We start from the raw sequence: 21915 nt of genomic DNA, 5'->3' as shown, positions 1-21915 counted from the left end.
GCCTCCGGACACGCAGGCTCAGCGGCCATGGCTCACGGGACCAGCCGCTCTGCGGCATGTGGGATTCCCGGACCGGGGCACGAGCCCATGTCCCCTGCATCGGCAGGCGGACTCTCAACCACCGTGCCACCAGGGAAGCCCCATTGAGTACTCTTTACCACAATACTATACAAAGTAACTAGACCACAGCCCTGGAGAACTGAATTGTTAAAAGAAGACACCTTCCTCAGAGACAGAAAAAAATCATCAACTATTAAAAATTGGAAGAACTACATGAGGAAGTGTAAATGTCAAGAACTTAAGCAGGCCTTTTAAGTGTCACAGACTTCTGAGTTTGCAACAAGGTGGTTTTGAAAACGATGTAAAATTTCAGAAGCAAAAGCAGCTTTAATAAGGATAAACATCACTGATGCCTATAGCTAACAGCCAAGCACCAAGCCAAATTTAGTTGAAACAGACCAGAGGCATAAAGAATAAACATTTTCCTACAAAGCATGTAACAGAAGCCACAGCATTAACAGAACATCCAATTTTTTTCAAACATATGCATGTTCATAGAACCAATGACAGAGTGGATAATGGACACAATTTCTAAAAATAAATGAATACATGAATGATTTCCTTATATAAAATAAAAAGATATTAACTACATCTGTATTACCATGGGGATCACCAAATAATACAATTTCATATGGAGAATATGATGGCTCATTATATAGTGTCTAAAGAAACTCCAATGTCCAGTCAAACCTAAGATCAAGAACTTATAAGAAAGAAGCTGGAAATTTCTAAAAATTGTATTTCTTTAAGAACACAACTAAATCCAAGGCTATTTTGTCCCACTCTTACTGCCTATGGGACTTTGCTTACAGTTAGTTTTCTTGTCTTTCTGGTGACTGCCTAATTTAGCCACACCCTGGAAGCCATGGACCAGTCCCACCCCTTACGCCTATGAGCAGTATTTGGAAGCCTGAGATGTCAGGACAGACTTGGGACTTAATCTCTAGTCATCAAATATAAAAACTTGACCTCCTTATCTCAGTATTCCAATAAACAGATCTTCTGGAAAATATCAGAAATAAATTGGTCAAAACAAATTCTTTGCTGCTCTTGAATAGAGAATAGAAACTATAAATTAAGTAATCTGAATATTAAATGGAAAAAAGTCACTCCAATGATGGAATTTCTCACCTATATCAGTTTTATTTTGCTACATATTCCCTGTCCCATAGGCATAAACGGGCTCCAAGAAACAGCCAACCAAGCAAAGAATGACACATATTATATTTCCTCAGCTCTATCTGTGAATAATTTATCCCTTCCCCCTCCGCATGATGCCTGAGATGCTACTGTGATTGTGTACAGAGTTCTTATCTGTACACAATGATTAAAGACTATCCTATCTATTACTATGGGGGAGGCATGAAAGCCTCTCACTCATTAAAATGTTTTTCAGAATTTTCTTATCTATTTTCTCCTATCTTTCCCAACCTGGCTGGTCCTAGCTGCCCTCATTTCTCAGCTCAAATAAAAGTCTCTGGGACACCCACAAAGTCTCTGGGCCACACAGCCTAAATCAACACTCCTACTGTACCACTCTATCACACAATAGTATTTTTCACAAACCAGAATGGCCTTGTTCATTTACTGCTTCCTCTCCCTCCTCACCCCACCCACCATTATAACATAAGCTCCAAGAGAGCAGGGACCAGGACACGTTGTTTTGTTCACTTTTGTAGGCCCAGCACTGAGAAGCTTACTTGGCATTTAATGGGTACTCTGTTGTTAGATGAAGATGGAATGAGTGAATGAGATTCTCAGTTTAAAATTAGTAGTAACATAAAGTTTGTTATTAGATGAAGTTCACAGACATTTGCAAAATAAGTTGAACAGGGAAGGGTCAGTTAAAAAGGAGTGTGAATAATATAGGTATAAAGTGACATGACCTGGAATATGATTCGTGTAGGAGAAATGAACGAGGAGGGAAAGAGAGGAGATGCTTCATGAAGCATCAGTGGGAATCGAGAAATATCTGGACATAGAAGAAAGGATTCAAGTATGAACAACTTAGGGTTTTGATTCCAGGGGTCTAATGGGGTGGTGGTGTTAATACACATAGACAGTGCAGTTCAGTTGAGAAGGGAATCATTTTGCACTAATAAATATAAATTTGGATAAGGCTATTTGATGTGACGGTGAGGCAGCCAAAAGGACCTAACTGAAAAAGAAAACTAAGTTTAGGGGAAAAGGCCGATATAAAATTAAGTTTTGGAGGAATGAAACAAAGATGAAATAGAGAAGGATGGGAAGTCTGGAGAAAACAGTCAAAAGGAGAGTTAAGGACCAAGCAGAAGGAAAATATAAGAGGAAATTGAGGTGAAAAGAAACGTTAAAGATAAAAAGAACAAATCTGTGACTATGACCTGAGACATTCTAGAAAAGAGTAATGAGGAACAACCTGCACTTCTCCTTGGTAAAAGGCGTTTTTATAGTTTAAAAAGCTCCCATATAACTGTGACTTACTCAGAAATGGACACATCAGTGGGTCAGAATATAAAGCTGAGAAATAAAATTTTAAAATATTTATATTATTAAAATAGCCATTAAGTTAGTGGGGAAGAATGGATTGCGGTTTATTTTTTTTAATCTTCAGTCAGAGTGATTTAAAACAAACTCATAAGAAAGCCAAGATATTATGTCGTGGAAGCCAAAGGACTGATATTTGAAATGGCTCAAACAGGTTTTTAATAAAAACTACATAAGGAGGTCACAAGAGGCATAAGTGATGTCATAATAGCAGGCCAGAAAGAACTTAGGTTTTAGTTTTTCTTAAGAAAGTTTCTCTAATCAGGTAGAACACAATAGAAGAAAATAGACAACATGATTTAAGATATGAAGCAATGTGACAATGAGTGGACACCCGGCCAAATAATCAGGTTAGTGAGTACTCCTATTTCTCTCAACTGCCTGTTCTCCCTAGTCTATACATATGAATGGTGAAAACCAGATTATAAACCAGACATTCTTACAGGCAGGAAGGTCAGGTTTGATATAAAATATTCAGTGTGTTAGGCAGAAACACATGCCACTTGACCAGTTAAACAAACAAAAAATACACATGCACACATAAAAACTGCAGAAGTGCACAAATTTGCCATATATACCCCTGATTTCTAGAACATATGTGATAAGCACTTAAGAAGCACCTGAAGAATGACAGGAAAACAAAATGGTCCAAATATACATGAGGAAAACACTGACCTAATGACTGAAAAGCACAGCCACCATCATCATCAGGTAGTGATAGGTACAAAAAGTAGGCCTGACAGTCTTACAGAAACAACACTCCAGGAAATACTGAGAAAAAAATATATAAGCAATAGCAGAAAAGCTGTTAGCCTACAAAAAGTACCATATTTAAAATCGCAATTGTTAGCAACGCAAAATAAAGTTAAGACAGACTGCAAGCTGTACATTCGACACCTTCGTAATTTTAAAAAATCAGGTAATGGGAAAAACCTATAGAAAAAGTTACTTAGAATAAGTACAGGTGCTTCCAAGGATTTCCACTCACTTAGTGCTAAACGAGCATGAACTGAGCTATTTCTCTGAAATTGTCAGGGGAGTACAACAACAAGGACCTACTGTATGGCACAGGGCACTATAGTCAATATCTTTTAATAACCTATAATGGAAAAGAATCTGAAAAAGACTATATATATATATTATATATATATATATATATACACATATATATATACACATATATATATATATATATATATACACACACACATATATATGCATAACTGAATCACTCTGCTGTATACCTGGAACTAACACAACACTGTAAATCAACTATACTTCAATAAAAGGTTGTTTGTTCTGAAAAAAAAAAAAAAGAAAACAGGCATACTATTTATACTACTTTTAGGGAGAGCAATGCTTATTGTTCTAATGATAAAAGTGAAAGGATGCAGAAAATTGTAAATAAAAGTTACCCAGATCTAATTCCCCAATAACAACCACTATTTTAACTCTGAAAAAAAAAAGGGAAGTACAAAATCAAAGAAGATGTGCCCACCTCATAGGGTCTATTGCTTAATTTCTACCAAGAGACGCTCTGGTTTCTGGCAAATTTTTTGCATGAATGCTCGTCCTAATATTTTCTAATAAATAAGAGATCCAGAAACAAATGAAAAGACAGGGAAAGAAAGGGAGAGAAAGGAGTATATATATGCAGCAAATCCAGAAAATAGGAAAACAGGCACTAACTTTCACAATTAACAACACCCTTATTTTACTTTTTTAAATGGTTGATTTGTAAGCCATTATGTACTTCTGTTTCTACAATTTCTCTGCTTGAGAACTTGATATAAAAAACTTAAGAAAATACTGATCAAAATTAAGCTGAGCATATCTGTCACAGCTCACTTTGCCCAAGATCCAGAATTTACATTTATGAATTTATTTGCCAAGCACAAGAAGTTGCAAATCATTTTCTCTGAGTGTCACATTTTCCCCTATGTAGACACATCACACATTTGAAATCTGGTCACACACAGAAGGATAGACTCAAAGAGCTTTTTTCCCTAATGGGGAAATTGTTACAGATAACTTAGTAGCAAACAATGCATCATTTAGCAAGCTTCAAAGAATCACAAATTAATTTCACATGAGAAAATGAGTTGAATTTGTATGGGGAAATATGAAATAATACAAGATGATGTACAGTGATTCATTCTTTTTTTTTTTTTTTTTTTCCGGTATGCGGGCCTCTCACTGTTGTGGTCTCTCCCGTTGTGGAGCACAGGCTCCGGACGAGCAGGCCTAGCGGCCATGGCTCACGGGCTTAGTTGCTCCGCGGCATGTGGGATCTTCCCGGACCAGGGCACGAACCCGTGTCTCCTGCATCGGCAGGCGGATTCTCAACCACTGCGCCACCAGGGAAGTCCCCAGTGATTCATTCTTAAATAAAAAATTAGTTAAATGGAAAATTAAAAAAGATGGAGGCTCCCAATGAATCAATTAATAGTCTAATAACATTTGCTCATCAGATTATCTGACTTGTATGCCTTTCATGGGGAATATCTAATAAGAGTAAAAATAAGATTTGTTTTAAAAACCCCTCACATAACAATTGGGGAAACTCATAATATACCTCATAGACACCCATCTTTAGAGAGTATATGAGGGACAGATGGCCAATGAGTCATCTCCTCATTTCTTCCTCAATTCATTCCAGCCATACCCTTTCTTTGAGTTTGCAGTCCATGCTCTCTGTCTGGAATGTTTTTCCTCCCAGTATTTACCTCACTGGCTCATAGCAGTTCCATCAGGAGCCTTCTCTGGCCACCACACTCCACCCAAATCCCACCTAAGTTGTTATCCTTCATAAAATCCAAAACTTTTCTTTCATAGCATTTATCACAAAATTTAATAACACATCTGCATGTTTACTGTCTTTGTCCCTCAATAGACTGTAAGCTCATGAAGGCAGGAATCATATCTGTTTTGCTCACCATTTAAATCTGGGTGTTCCTACTAGAAAAGGGTAGCAACGACCCAAAAGAAAAGCAAACAAAAGATATGAAGCAGATATTTCAGAAATAACTAGCTCCTAAAAATGAAAAAAAAGTTTAATATCACTCATGAGGAAATGCAAATTAAAACTTCAATGAGATCAAAAAGTTCTGTAACGTGATGTCAAGGATATTTACAAATAGGTATTGTTACTTAAGGCTGGCAATAACTATCAAATTTTAAAATGCATATATACTTTTACCTATGTTCATAAAAATGAAGTCAGAAAATACATAAAAATAAATAAAAGCACTGTACAGTCAGCCCTACATATCCGCAGGTTCTGTATCCACAAATTCAATCAACTTCTGAAGGAAAATTTAAAAAAGAAAAATATTTCCAGAAAGTTTCAAAAAGCAAAACTTGAATTTACCACACACTAGCAACTATGTACATAGCATTGACATTGTATTTACAACTAGTTACATAACATTTACATTGTATTAAATATTATAAGTAATCTCAAGATGATTTCAAGTACACAGGAGAATGTGTGTAGGTTAAATGCGAATACTACTCAATTTTATGTAAGGATTTGGGTATCTGGGGCAGGTTCTGCAACCAACCCCCTGAGGATTATCAACGGATAACTATATACCCTAAAGATAAAGATACACTCTATGCATTCACAAAAGACCAGAAACAAAACTACAGGGTCATTAATCAGAAGAAGTTATATAAATTAAGGCCCACTCATAACAAACACTTTTATATAGTCTTTAAAAAGAAAGGTTCCTGAAAGGTTCTCCAAGATATATTAAGTTTAAAAACCATGGTACAAAACCCATTAGGAGCTATTATCAAAAAAAAAAAAAGAAAAGAAAAGAAAAATAGGAAACAGGTATTGATAAGGAATGTGGAGAAACTGGAAAGCTCAGGTACTACTGGTGGCAATGTGAAATGGTACAGCTGTTGTGGAAAACGGTATGGGAGTTCTGCGAAATATTAAACATAGAATTGCTATATGATCCAGCAATTCCACTTCTGGTATAGGCACAAGAGAACTGAAAGCAAGGACTCAAACTGATATTTGTACACTCACATTCATAGCAGCATTTTTACAATAGTCAAAAGGTAAAAACAATCGAAACGTCCATTGATGAATGAATGAAAAAACAAAACATGGTATATTCATGCAATGGTTATTCAGTCCTAGAAAGAAAGGAAATTGACACATGCTTCCACATGGATGAATCTTGAAGACATTATGTTAACTGAAATAAGCCAGACACACAAAAAAACAAATATTGTATGATTCTACTTATATGGGGTACCTAGCATAGTCAAATTTATAGAGACAGAAGGCAGAATGGTGGTTGCCAGGGCAGAGGTGAAGGGGAATGGGGAGTTATTAATAGGTATAGCATTTCAGTTTGGGATGATGAAAAAGTTCTGGAGATGGTTATGGTTGCTAGACAATGTGAATAGATGTAATGCCACTGAATGTCACACATAAAATCATTAAAATGGTAAATTTTAACTTATGTACATTTTACCACAATTTTAAAAAAAGACGCACTCAAAAAAAAAGCACAATGTGCATGGCATGCTATCATTTGTATAATATGAATGTGTCTTTGCACATATGTACATGCACATATTTTTCCTGTGTATCAATAAATTAGATAAGCATCTGGTCAAAGTAGCTGCCTCCTGTGAGAAGAGTTAGATGCCAAGAAGACAGGAGTAGTCAGCACCTTACCTTTCATTGTATACCCTTTATATATTCAGGCTTATATTAAAATATGAATTAAATAAAAATTTTTTCTAAACTATAAATGTTATACTACCCTGATTTCTCCTAAGCACTAAAAAGAAACAAAACTATAGCATAAAATAGTCATGAAATTTTATTTAATATTTCTTATATTAGACAATTGAATTAATAGTTTCTGTTAAGTTTTAATAATTAGATATACTTTAAATATTTCACTGTATAGTAAATATTACTTCATTTTCTCACTTTTCTAAAACAAAATAAACTGTTCATTCAAATAAACCAGAAAATATATGAGGTTGAAGAATAAAATTTAAAAATCCACTCAATATCTTGCTATAAATGCATAAAGGGTTATGGTAGGCATAGTTTTTAATCAATTTATTTCACTTAGTACTATATACGATGAACATCTTTCCATCTTAATAAACAGACATATATAATTATGTTTATGGATGTATTATATTTTCTAAAGTATTCATAATTGAGATATAACAACACATAATATACATGTGTTCAGTTTGATGTATTTTTACAACTGTTTATACCTGTTACTACCCAAAACAACTGATATCTGTACACTCAAGACATAGGCTATTCCCATAAACTCAGAGAGTTCCCTTCTGCCCCTTTCCAATCAATTCCTACCTTACCCCCCCACACACAAAAAAGACATTCTTACTTAGTGATTTATATCACAATAGGTTAGTTTAGTTACTCTCAGACTTCATAAAATGGAGTCATACAATACTCTTCGGTGTCAGGATTCTTTTGCTAATGTGTTTGTTAGATTCATTCACACTTCTGTGTATTTCAGTAACTCATTATTTTTCATTACTGAGTGGTACTCCATTGTTTCAATATGGCACAAAATTTTAATCCAATAACTTATTGATGGACATTTGAACTGTTTCCTGTTCACCAATGTTTTGGTGAACATGTTTTTACTTTTCTTGGATAAATTCCTAGGAAGGAGCTCCCAGGTCACATGATGTATATTTAACTTTGGAGAGAATTCCAGTTGCGGCACATTCTTTTCAAGCCTTGGTGTTGTCAGTCTTTTTGATTTTAGCCATTCTAAGGTGTTTGGGATAGTATCTTGTAGTAGTTTTAATCTGCATCTCCCTGATGACCACATATTACTCAGCCCCTGCATGCACACCCTCCCCTGCACTGCTGCAGCCTAATAAACTTCTTTCAGGTGTTTGAACATGCCATGTTCTTGCTAATCCCTGGCCCATAATCACAATTCTCCTCTCATAAGCTGGAATTCCTTCCCCACCTTCTGCCACCCTCTTTATACCTGGCTAGTTCTAACAGCCTTTCAGGTTTCAGCTTGAATACCACCTGCTTCAGGAAGCTTTCCAAGACCCACTTCTTGCTTCCATAGAAGGAAATGCTTTATTCTGAGACTGTGTTAATTATATTGTCTTCCTTGCTCTGCCCTGAGAGTTGGGATCAGGTAAGTCTCACTCACTTCCTGTATCCCTGGAGTCTAGCACAGTCAATATTTGTTGAATAGATGATGGAGAAAATACAGGAAGGCTTTGTAGATGAGGTAATATTTCAGCTTAGTACTGAAGAATAAATAGGACTGAGATTATCCAATGTACAAAAGGAAAAAAATATTCTCAGCTAAACTCATGGGCAAGTTCCTAAGAAGCAGGAAATAACCTGTGACTGAGGACACCCGCGTGGCTCAGCATGCCTAAGAGTGGGGTGTGAGGCAGGAAGTGATATGAGGTAAGGGTGGACAAGCAGGGAGGAATCAGAGGACAAAAGCAAGGATGTGCCAGGCAAAGGAGGCTGGGCTGTACCTTTTGACAATGAATTGTCACTAAAGCATTTGAAAGCCAAGAAGAGACATGGGCAGACTCATATATTAGAAACCTAATTCTGTGGGTGAAATGGAGGACACCTGGCAGTGGCAAAGCTGGAAACAGGAAGACCAGTTGGAGGTTTTCATTAAAGCAGGAAACAAGAGTAAGGGGGATAGAGGGGGGACACTTAATTCCTGGGGGACCTTAGGCACATTCCTTACCAGCTCTGCATTGGTTTCCTCAGCAGTAGAATGAGAATAATGAAGGATCTTAACACATAGGAATGTTACGGGATGGGCTGAATGAATATATCGAAGTGTTTAGAACAAGCCTCCTACATTCAGTACAGAGCGAGCATTCAATAGTCTTAGCTGTTACTGTTACCCTTAACCAGGGAAGAAGAACGAAATCGAGGTTGGATCTTTAGATATGGAAGCAGCCCACACACCTGGAAATTAAAACAACAGTGTGGCAGGGCATGCAAAATGAGGAGAACCAACGGTGCTACCCCACAGATAAGAACTGGGATATTTGATGTTCAGCAATGCAGGACTAGAACCAGGAGAGAAAGAGCTCTGGCTCATAGAAGACAAAAAAAAAAAAAACGTAAAGAATTTTAAGGAGAATGGTGTGGTCAGTGTCAATGCTGCAAGGAAATCCTCCCAGATGACTGAAGAAGTATCCAACAGACAGAGCGGCTGAGAAGTCCTCATGGCTTTTGCCTATAGCTGATGTAAACAGAAGCCAGCAGCTGAGTGAATAAGAGGTGAAAGCAAACCAAAGACACCTCAATCCAGATGAACTGGGACTGGAGAGGGTGGGGATGGGATACATACTTTCTAAAATAAATGTACACCACTGCTTCAACTAGTAGAATCAAAGTTATTTTAGACACTGGTTTGATTCCTTTGAGAGACTGCTTGGATTCCTTTGATGATACGCTATGTATCTTTAGGCTCTAAACTAAATCCAAATCTGCAATTTACTCTGAACATCACAAGACACACTGTAACTTCTCACTGCTCTGCAAATTTTACAGCAGGCATTGGTTAAATAGCACAAAATCTGACCTGTATAAAATGTATAATAATTTAGCTAGTATAAGAACTTTAAAGCTTCTTTTTTTCTAGTGAACTCATAATGCATGTAAGTTTGCAAAATGTAAGTTTGGATTTGTATTACTTAAGAAAGTAATCTCAAACTTTTCTCTGATTTCAATAAGCAGAGATAGTTATAAGGACAGGGTAGAAGGTTCACTTAACTATAAACCTAGGAAAAAAGAAGTAAGAGAATGGTAGATTAGATAAAGACTTTGCGGTCTCAGCAAAGCAACGAAATCCAGCAATGCAGTGAAGACACAATATCTAATGGTACCCTTCCCCACTCACACATTTGGAGCCTTATTTTATACCAAAAGGTCCACACAGAGAAGCTGGTCAAGATTCTGGCAAACACATAAACTGTCCCAGGTTCCAACAGCCCAGTGCGCTTCTCAATTGAACACTGGTCTCAACAGAAGAAGCAGATGCAATGTAAAAACTCTTTCAATGTCTCAGAGCCCAGAGAGGAAAAATGAATATGTAATATGCTGGGTGCTAGTCAAAGGAAACGCTAAGGCTAATGTTTCAGCTGTTTGACTCTGAATAGGGTTCACATTTTGATGTATTATAAACGTCATGCAGTACTTAACTGCATTTAGCCAAAAAGTACTCAAATAGAAAGCCTAAAAAGTAAAAAGAATGTTAGCATACCAGTCATTTTCAAAATAAAACAAGCGTAGATGGAAAATGTGCTGATTAAAACAAGGCAGTTTCTTTTAAATCCACTGGATATGTGTTACAAGCAGGAACCATGACTATACTTGATTAAATTACTCTGAGTCACACAAGATAAAAAAGCTAGATGTTGTTTGCATGGATCTCCCTTTAGTTAACTAGATTTTCATTTTTGAAAGCTGATAGAGCTGAATATTGCTGCCACAGGGGGGAAGAATCAAACAAGTCATTGCTAGCATAGATTATGAGGATCACTTGAGTTATGTTTCTGTTAAGTTCCCACAATCAACTGATATTCTTCAGGGACAATAAAAGCTTACACAGAACTCTGCTAGAATTAACAGGTTCTTCTCTTCAACAGCTAGCTTGCAAATTTAGGTACAGATATTTAATCCACAGACTCATCTTCAAAAAGAGAAAAACAAGCCATTGCATAAGCATTACAGTAGTAGTCAAAAAAATTCTATCATTAATGCCACTTAGTACAAGCTCAGAATTTTAAATAATACGAGCAAACCTATGTATCTATTAAGTTTTTCTGTTTGTTTGTTCTGTTTTTTCTGGAACCAAGCTCTCCAACAAAGGATTTGAGGAGAAATATATCACCTAGCTTTCTTGGTCGCAAGCAACACTGACTGACTCTGAACAGGAAATGTATTGGGGGACAGTCCTGGGTACACAGAATTGAGAACAGGCTAAAATCCAGGCTTAAAAAAGGACTGGAAAAAAATGAGAGGCCATGCTACAGGCATGACAGGGTCCATGACACAGAACAGGAAGAATCTTGCAGATGCACCAGTGCTGTGAGGGCTGACCTGCAACCTTCCCTCCATTCTGCTTCTCTTCTTTCCAACTCTTACCCTCGCTTCACTCTAAAGGCTTAAAACCCTGGGAAATAATATATTGATTAGCTGATCTCAGATTATAACTGACCTATCTGACCTGGGGCAGGACAATGAAGGATCTGACTTCTGTGTTTGGAGACCATTTCCTAAAAGGAAATCAGGTGAAATGGATGGGAAACCAAGTGTTCTGTTAGAAAAGGAAGGGCTTTGAGCTGAGTTACACTCTCTGTTTTGAAACAAATTCCAGGTGTGGATACATGTTATTGCTCATGGATGAATTTAAAAAAAGGAAAATGCTTAGACTTACAGACAACAATATAAAGAACCCAGAACTAAAGGATAATTTAAAAGCATAGTTAAAACCAAGCATTTGAAGCCAGAAAAGAACAGGCTCCACACCATCAAGAACAATGTGAGGTGGGAAAGAAAACAAAAAACCTTGAGGAAAACCTCACATAATGCAGTAAATACAACCAAAAAATTAAAATTAAAATGCATATGCCAAAGAGAGACCAGAGACTTAACAACTAGATAACTGAATTCTAAAACAAATGAAATAAAACCAGTAATTAATTAGTAAGAGCAAAAAAACATAAGCTGAAAAATATTTTGAATTAATAGATGGAAAATTTAATAAGTTATACATACCTAGATATATTGCAAAAGTTTGCAATTTTAGGGATCAGTGGCACTGTTTCTCAAAAATCTAAAGAATAAAAATTGTGCAGTTCATATTCTCTGACAAGACATTAAAACCACCTTTTAACACCTAAAGTATAACTGGGAAAAAAATAGGAATTTGAAAATTTTCCTAACATACTCAAGGTCAAAGAGAAAACAATACACACAGAATATTTAGGAAAAAAATAACATAAAAATGTGAAAGCTAGTAAGAGCAGTAAAAAGGCAAACACAGAGGGAGAAATGCTCCTTGTTAAAATAAATCAACTGGCCCATTTAGCATTAGTAAAAAACAGGTAGAAGGAATTAAATAAAAGCAGAAAAGTCAAGAGTAAATAACAGTAAAATATAAATATAATAGTTTTGGGGGGGTACAAAACCAAACAGAGATAGTAAAAGCTTTAGCTGATCTAATTAAGATGAAGAAAAAAATCAGGTTCCCCCAAATAATAAGAAAACAAACAAAAACAAGCAAACAAAATAACTACAGATGCAATAAAATCTTAAAATCTGAACAATCTGAGTAAAACACTATAAAATTATAAGAAACTAGGAAGTGTTATTTGTACTCAAGGAGCAATATAAGACCTAGACAGATTAAAAAAATCTGTTTTAATCTCTAAACTTAGTAAAAGAAAAAATATGTATAGACAATCACCAATTCCACAGGGTTTCACAGGGCAGTTCTTAATTTTTGAAACACTGCAAACCAGTAGGTAACTCGTTTTAAACGAACGATTTGTGTGTGTGTGTATGTTAACCTAAATTAGCTGCTAACATTTCAACTTAAAAAGTCAAGACATTTTATGTAACATTTTGGAATTCCAGCTTGTCAAGAACAAGTGGAAGAATATCCTGACAACTCTGGTTCGCGAGGCCACACATGGCAGGAGTGGGAGAAGAGGCAGTCCCTTTGGGTATGGCAGTTACTACTGGTGCATTCAGGGTCCTGAGCCTACAGCCTTCAGTTATGGTACCTTCCTGGCCACTCTTTTTTATTTATTTTTTTAACATCTTTATTGGAGTATAACTGCTTTACAATGGTGTGTTAGTTTCTGCTTTACAACAAAGTCGATCAGTTATACATATACATATGTTCCCATATCTCTTCCCTCTTGTGTCTCCCTCCCTCCCCGCCTCCCTATCCCACCCCTCTAGGTGGTCACAAAGCACCAAGCTGATCTCCCTGTCCTGGCCACTCTTATAAGCATTTTTGGGCGGGGGGGTGGGGAATGTCTGATAGATAATAATGAACAACCAATTCTCTCCAAATTACCTTTAAATGTTTATGTCAATATCTATCAAAATACCCCCTTTTTTTTTGATAGGGTAGGAAGAATTTAGCAAGTTAATTCTAAAGCTCTCTGGGAAAATTAAATGGTCACTCATTAAAAGAACTTTTCAATAAAGAGAAACAAGAAGAGATTTAAACTGTCTGTTATTGAAACACATAAGGCTGCAACAATTACAGTTAAACAGAAAAGTACATGAAAGAGGTCAGAAAGCCCAGAAATCAATGCATATTGAAATACAATAAAGATGGCACTTCAAGTCAGTAGAAAAGAATGGACTATGTAAGTCTTAGGGAAGCAGCACAGCACAACGTGCAAGGGAACAAACAGCCTGTGGGGCTGGACAGGCTGGACTGGATGGTAACTAGTGCAGCATGTGCAGCTGGGTGACCCTGGATGATAAGTGTCCTCATCAGTAAAATCAGGATAGTCATTGTATCTACTTCACAGGATTGTTTAGAGGATTATCAGTTATCATTTGCAAGGTACTTAAAACAGGAAGTAATACAGTAAGCACTGTATATGTGATGTTAAATAAGTAAAAGAAAGCAATTTATGCTAAGACAATCCTTAAAGTCCTGGGAGCAGGGAGGAGGGAGACACGGGGAGGAAAATCTCCCATCACACCACATTAAACAAATAAACTGGAGGATATAAAAGTGAACAATAAAAAACTAAATTGGGGAAGAAAAGACTATCTCATCTCTTGGACTGGGGAAGCCTTTTTAAATGTGACAGCATATTAAACATGACAGCAAAGTCAATCAAGAAAACAGATTAATACATTTGACTACATAAAAATTTTTAAAGTCTTTACAACAAACACTAAGAATTAAGAAGAAATATAAAGCTTCAGGAAAAATAAAGGTTGGTAGGTGTATATAAATATTCTTACAAATCAGTAAGAAAAAGTACATGATCAAGCAATTCAAAAAAAGCTCTGCCTGTATATATGAGAAAACATGGAACACTATCACTAATCAAAAATTCACATTTTTCACCACTTAAATTGGTCAAAGTTTTAGAAAAAATTATATTGTTGCCTAATATGCAGAGAAATTGGTACATTTCTATACGGAAGATTGAAGAATACACTGAAACCACCCTTCCAGAGGTCACTTTCATTATATGCTTCAAAACATCTTTAAAATATTAAGCCCTTTTGACCTAGTAATTCCGTTTCTAGGACAAAGCTAGAACATAAGAATTTCAATGGAAAAGTTTCAAGTCATTTTTTCAGAGATGAACCAGAATCAAGGAAAAACAGAATGAGAAGAAATATTTTAAGTTTCAGATATAAAGCTAAGAATTTTCACGTTCTAAAAATTCAACACCTGTTTCACTGTATAATTAATGTTTAATATTACCAAATTTTAAAAAAACAGTTTTAAAAAACAAACCTTTTAACAGCATCCTTCTTCTGAATATCTATAGTTTCCCACCACTTTGAAAGGTAAGAGATCTCAGACCACATAAATTTCCTCCGTGGGTCTTCTTTCAACTTGATGACCATGTTATTAAAAATATACTGAGTCTTCTCTCGAAAGTAGTCATCAAAAGTCTTCAACCAACCTAAATTAAGACACAAATATACCACAAAGGTCTGATTCATACGTCTGATTTAAACTCAGTCACATTCCATTGCATTACCCTTGCATAACCTCACGTTTCATTCATATAAAGACATATTTAAAAATTTAGCAAACGTTTTCAAGTTAATGAAATTCTACTTGAATGGATGTGAGACTCAAAAAGCCACTAATATTGAAATGATAAAAATACTCTGAAAACTGTACAAATTTAGATATCAATGAAAAATGAAAAAGCCAAAAAGCATTTCATATGTAACAATTATAATATCTAATTCAACTATTTATAATTTATCTCTAATTTAAGGAATTTTTAAAATTAAAAAAATCTGAACAGTGTTGACAAGTTGACAGTAATATTCTCATAATATGGAATCAAAATCTTATCCTCTCATACCACATCTAAAATTTCCTATCCATTAAGTAACCTAAACTAAGAAAAAGAAAATCACAAGTACAAACTCTACCGAAAAGCCAGCAGCAGAACAATAATTAAACAACAAATATGTACACATCTATGTAAAGTTGTTTTCAAAAAAGAATTGATGTTGACAACTCAGTTCTTTGACTTTTCCTACTACATCTCAAAGATCCTGGAAACTATCTAAAGACATCTGCAATTCAACTATGAAGAAATATTTTTAACAAGACCCACAGTTCCAAATACAGCCCCATCCAGCAGAGTAATAAAGCAACGTGATGAGTGGCTGAAGCGAAACATTCACAGCCACCAATTCCACCTACTGGTGGGACACAAAATATACCCTGCTGAGAATAACCTCTTATCTATGAAATCTAAAAGGAAGGGGAGTTTCTATAGAGACAGGCTTAACTACTGTGCTATTGTTACCAAGCCTCAAGCACGTGGGAAGTCTAAAATACAAGGTATACAACTGGCTATTTCTTTTGTCTGTCTACAATTAAGTGAATATTCAATGCATACTGTATTTGCTGGCAAAAAATAACAAAAACCTAGAGGGTTGAGCCGGCAATATACTATTTTGACAATGCAAATATGAGCCTCTATAGGGCACTGCCAGTGTGACTATATTTCTCCCTTTTGCTTTAAGTGAAATCTATTCATTCTACAGTTATTTACTGAGCACCTACAAAGTGATGAGTATGAAGCTATGAGCCAAATAGGAATATAATGTAAAACATTCTTTATAGGCCTTTCTTGATCTGGGGCACTTTTAAGCTGGTTTGTCACCGAAGAATGCTACCTGAATAATTCAACTTTTTCATGTTTTAATAAAAAGCCTGTACCTACAGAAAACGCAAAGATGTCTCATGAAATAGTGGTTTACAAAGAATCCCATCTTGCTTCACAAAGGTACAACCTAGATCCTGCCCCAGAGCACTGAGGCCAGGACCCACATCTGGATTCCAGGGACAAGCAAAGAAAGTTCAACCTATCCTTAAATGGAGATGCCCGAACTCCCTGCTGACCATGCAGCACCCCTGAGACACAAAAAATATAAAGTGCTCAGACCTGAGCCCAGTATATAATATAGCACTTAATAATAATATAGTAGCTGCTGCTACTGTTATTATTATCATAATCATCATCAGTCTTTAATTGCCCCTTCCACATCTCTACAATCAAACTGGGTCAAAGGAGAAATAAAAGATATTCCTAACATCTAATTTTGAAAAGTATACAATTTATTTAAAACATTAAATAAATTGCTGCACATCTTAAACATACTGGTTACCCACCACTTCAATTTGCATAGAATTCAATTTATGTCCCCATTATGGGCTGAGTTGTGCCCCCTTGAAACACATATGTTGAAGTCCTAACACCCAGTAACACCCACTTCAGAATGTGACTGTATTTGGACGTAAGGTCTTTAAAGAGATAATGAAGGTAAAATGAAGTCATGAGAGTGGGCCTTAATCCAATACAGGCATAACTTGTGTTATTGCACTTTGCTTTATTTTGCTTCACAGGTGTTGCATGTTTTACAAATTGAAGGTTTGTGGCAACCATCCATCAAACAAATCGATCAGTGCCATTTTTCCAACAGCATTTGCTCACTTTGTGTCTCTGTCACATTTTGGTAATTCTCATAATATTTCAAAAATTTTAATTATTATTATATTTGTTACCATGAACTGTAAGCAGTGATCTTTGATGTTGCTGCTGCAGTTGTTTTGGGGGGTGCCACGAACCACACCCACATAAGACAGTGAACTTAAACAATGTTCTGACTGCTCTACAGGCCATTCCCCATCTCTCCCTCTCCCCTACAGCCTGCGTATTCCCTGATAACAACACTGAAATTAGGCCAATGAATAACCCTGCAATGACCTCCAAGTGTTCCAGTGAAAGGAAGAGTCACATGTCTCTCACCTTCAATCAAAAGCTAGAAATGATTAAGCTTAGTGAGGAAGGTGTGTCGAAAGCTGAGAGAGACCAAAGCTAGACCTCTTGCACCAAACAGTTAGCCAAGTTACGAATGCAAAGGAAAAGTTCTTGAAGGAAATGAAAACTGCTACTCAATCAACACATGAATGATAAGAATGCTAAACAGCCTTATTGCTGATATAGAGAAAGTTTTTGTGGTCTGGATAGAAGATCAAACCAATCACAACCTTCCCTTAAGTCAAAGCCTAAAAATCCAGAGCAAGGCCCTAACTCTCTTCAATTCTATGAAGGCTGAGAGAGTTGAAGATCAAGAAGAAAAGATTGAAGCTAGAAGAGGCTGGTTCATGAGGTTTAAAGAAAGAAGCCAACTTCATAACATAAAAGTGCAAGGTGAAGCAGCAAGTGCTGAAACAAGTTATCCAGAAAAATCTAGCTCAGATAATGAATGAAGGTGGCTACACTAAACAAGAGATTTTTCAATGTAGATGAAACAGCCTTCTATTGGAAGAAGATGCCATCTCAGACTTTCTTAGCTAGAGAGGAGAAGTCAATGCCTGGCTTCAAAGCCTCAAAGGACAGGTTGACTGTCTTGTTATGGGCTAATGTAGCCGGTGACTAGTGAAGTTAAAGCCAGTGCTCATTCACCATTCTGAAAATCTAGGGCCCTTAACAATTAGGCTAAATCTACTCTGCCTGTGCTCTATAAATGGAAGAGCAAAGCCTGGATAACAGCACATCTGTTTACAATATGGTTTACTGAATACTTTAAGCCCATTACTGAAACCGTGTACTCGGAAAAAAAGATTCCTTTCAAAATAGTACTGCTCATTAGCAATGGTCACCTGGTCACTCAAGAGCTCTGATGGAGATGTACAACGAGATTCACATTAGTTTCATGCCTGCTCACACAACATCCACTCTGCAGCTCATGGATCAAGTAGTAATCTTGACTTTCAAGTCTTATCCTTTAAGAAATAATTTTCATAAGACTATAGCTGCCATAGACGGTGATTCCTCTGCTGGGTCTGGGCAAAGTCAACTGAAAATCTTTTGGAAAGGATTTGCCATTCTAGATGCCATTAAGGACCTCTGCGATTCATGGGAAGAGGTCAAAATATCAACATTAACAGAATTTTGGACTATGTTGATTCCAACCCTCATGGATAACTTTGAGGGATTCAAGACTTCAGCAGAGGAAGTCACTGCAAATGTGGTGGAAAAAACATGAGAACCAGAATTAAATGTGGAGGCTGAAAATGACTGAATTGCTGCAATTTCCTGATAAAACTTTAAGGGATGAGGAGTTGCTTCTTATAGATGAGCAAAGAAGTGGTTTCTTAAGATGGAATCTACTCCTGATGAAGATGCTATGAAGACTGTTGAAATAACAACTAAGGATTTAGAATATTATATAAATGTAGTTGATAAAGCAGCAGTGGAAAGGTTTGAAAGGACTGACTCCAATTTTTAAAGAAGTCTTACTGTAGGCAAAACGCCATCAAGCAACCTTGCATGCTACGGAGAAATCATTCATGAAAGAAGGAGTCGATGCAGTAAACTTCACTGTCGTCTTTTTTTTTTTTTTAAACATCTTTATTGGAGTATAATTGCTTTACAATGGTGTGTTAAGTTTCTGCTTTACAACAAAGTGAATCAGTTATACATATACATATGTTCCCATATCTCTTCCCTCTTGCGTCTCCCTCCCTCCACTATCGTCTTATTTTAAGGAACTGCCACAGTCACCCCAACCTTCAGCCGCCACCACCCTGATCAGTCAGCAGCCAGCAACATCGAGGCAAGACCCTCTACTGGCTGAAGACTCCAATGATGCCTAGCACTTAATAAGGTATTTATTAATTAAGGTCTGTATGTTGTGTTTTTTTTAGACAATGTTATTGCATTTTGAATACAGTATAGTGTAAACAAAACTTTTATACACACTGGGAAAAAATTCACGTGACTCACTCTATTGCAGTGGTCTCAAACCAAACCTGCAATACCTGCAAGGTACCATGCATGTCCTTCTAAGAAGAGGCATTTAGGGCACAGACACACACAGAGGGAAGACCATGTAAAGACAAAGGGAGAAGAATGATCATCTACAAGCCAGGACAAGAGGCCCATAGAAGAAACAAACCCTGCAGACACCTTGATTTTGGACTTTTAGCCTCCAGAACTGTGAGGAAATAATTTTCTGTTGTTTAAGCCACCTGATCTGTGGTACTTTTTTTTTTTTTTTTTTTGCGGTACACGGGCCTCTCACTGTTGTGGCCTCTCCCGTTGCGGAGCACAGGCTCCAGACGCACAGGCTCAGCGGCCAAGGCTCACAGGCCTAGCTGCTCCACGGCACGTGGGATCTTCCTGGACCGGGGCATGAACCCGTGTCCCCTGCATCGGCAGGCGGACTCTCAACCACTGCGCCACCAGGGAAGCCCTGTGGTACTTTTTTAAGGCAGCCCTAGAGAACCAATATCACACTAGAAAAAATAAGTGTTATTACTATTTAAAATATGAAGATCGCAATGCAGAGAGAATCTACTTTACCAAATACCATCATAATACTTAATATACATCTACCTCCGTATTGCAAGACTGAGCTGAAATCAAATGTAAGTAACATCAATTTGTGTACCATGTTATTATATGTACTCAATAAGGACCATCTAAATTACTAAATGGCTCTACTAGAATTATGGTCCCTAAGACATCACATCTATCTTCTACCTAAATTTTAACAAAGGTCAAAATTAATCCCTAATTATTTGACTGATAACTCAATTAAAGAAAGGAACTATGAACAGAGGAATGCCTCCAAAATTAATTCAATAATAAAACACTAGAAACCTAGCATAAGAGGCAAATTTAGAAAAAATAGTCTTTATGAAGATTAATAAATGAAAGCGTTTTTTTTTTAAATACAATTACTTATTTTCATCAGTTATACGTTGTTATGAACTCAGGCCATTTCAAAGAATAGTTTATCACGGGAGTTTTCATAGAGGAATCACAGTGACTGATTAATCCATTCTGCTTTCAACAATCATGCAGAAAATATGTCAAAGGTATTTACGTGAGCCAAAATACAAGCTCAGAGATGTCAACTTAAAAGCCTTGCATAAAACTCATCTGTAATAGATACTACTATCACTACAATACAGCACAATTAATTAAGAATGAACTGAAAGATAGCCTCTTGCAGTTTTCAATATTGAGTAATATAACAGTAAATTAGCTTTTACTGCTCTTATACAATAGCGTAATCAAGTATTCCCTTTTACATTGAATTGGCTCTTTCTTTTCCTAAATTACTGTAAAACTCCAATTGTATATCAACATGAGACCAATCACAAAGATAGTATTTTACAAAAAATTGTATGGGATGAATTTTTGTGACATAAAATTATATTCCTACCTCTCGATTGAATAATCTTGGGACATTCAGTTGCAAACTGATTTACTTAAGTGGTCAATTCACAGCCTTTTTCTTTCCCTTGAATACACTTGGAAATTGAACCAGGGCTAGAACAGCATTAATACTTTTCAATTAATTCTTTTTCATTCTAACAACACTATCACCCACGAAACACCTAATCACTATTTTAAATAAGTGGGGAAATATTAAAAACAAATAGTACACAATTAGAAGTTCTATACAGCCAGCATAATTCCAAATTCACTATCACTATTTTATCATAAAATTTTTTTACGTTCTAAAACAGAAAACTAATAAAGTTGAAAACTCTACTGCTTATTTTTAATGTGCATACACAAATACACACCTAGTAACTGTTCACTAACAAAATACAATGTATTTTTTAAGTTTTGGACCCGATCTAGCTTTGAAGTCTACAGAATTCGTGGAGACCTGATCCTCTTAAGGAACACTTTGTTTTATTTGGTTCAAGGGCATACACAGTACCACCCTTAGGACCAGGGCAAAGACTGCCTCACCCTGAGCACTGGACTCAGAGGGATCTCCCTATTCTTCCTCTGACCACATCCCTTTCCACATGATAAATCCATAGGACAAAGAACTTGCCCTCCCACAGTCTGTCCTACCAAGCCCTGCCCTTCTGAGTCCCCGAGACCCAGAAATCTGTGTCCAAACATCCCCAAGCCAGCCTTCTGAGCCTCCCGGGGCCTTCTATAATGCCTTTACCTGCCAGGACAGTTGAACTTGCAGGTCAAACAGTCGAACTAGCCTGGACAGTAGCCAAGGGGCTGCACTTTGTAAGGGCA

General features: G+C 36.6%; 1 protein-coding gene across 2 annotated transcripts in view; it reads right to left on the bottom strand.

Annotated features, from left to right (window-relative positions):
* The window catches only part of MAN2A1 (mannosidase alpha class 2A member 1), a 160347-nt gene that overhangs the window by 97091 nt on the left and 41341 nt on the right, over window positions 1-21915 (bottom strand). For both annotated transcript variants that reach the window (XM_059060613.2, XM_067031427.1), the window contains exon 4: window positions 15114-15285. In XM_059060613.2, the coding sequence (XP_058916596.1) occupies window positions 15114-15285 (172 nt within the window). The remainder of the gene's footprint in view (window positions 1-15113; window positions 15286-21915) is intronic.

This window comes from Kogia breviceps, chromosome 4 (genome assembly GCF_026419965.1).
Source record: "Kogia breviceps isolate mKogBre1 chromosome 4, mKogBre1 haplotype 1, whole genome shotgun sequence".
Taxonomy (NCBI): Eukaryota; Metazoa; Chordata; class Mammalia; order Artiodactyla; family Physeteridae; genus Kogia; species Kogia breviceps.
The sequence above is the reverse complement of the archived record's forward strand: the minus strand, read 5'-3'. Positions and strand labels throughout refer to the sequence as shown.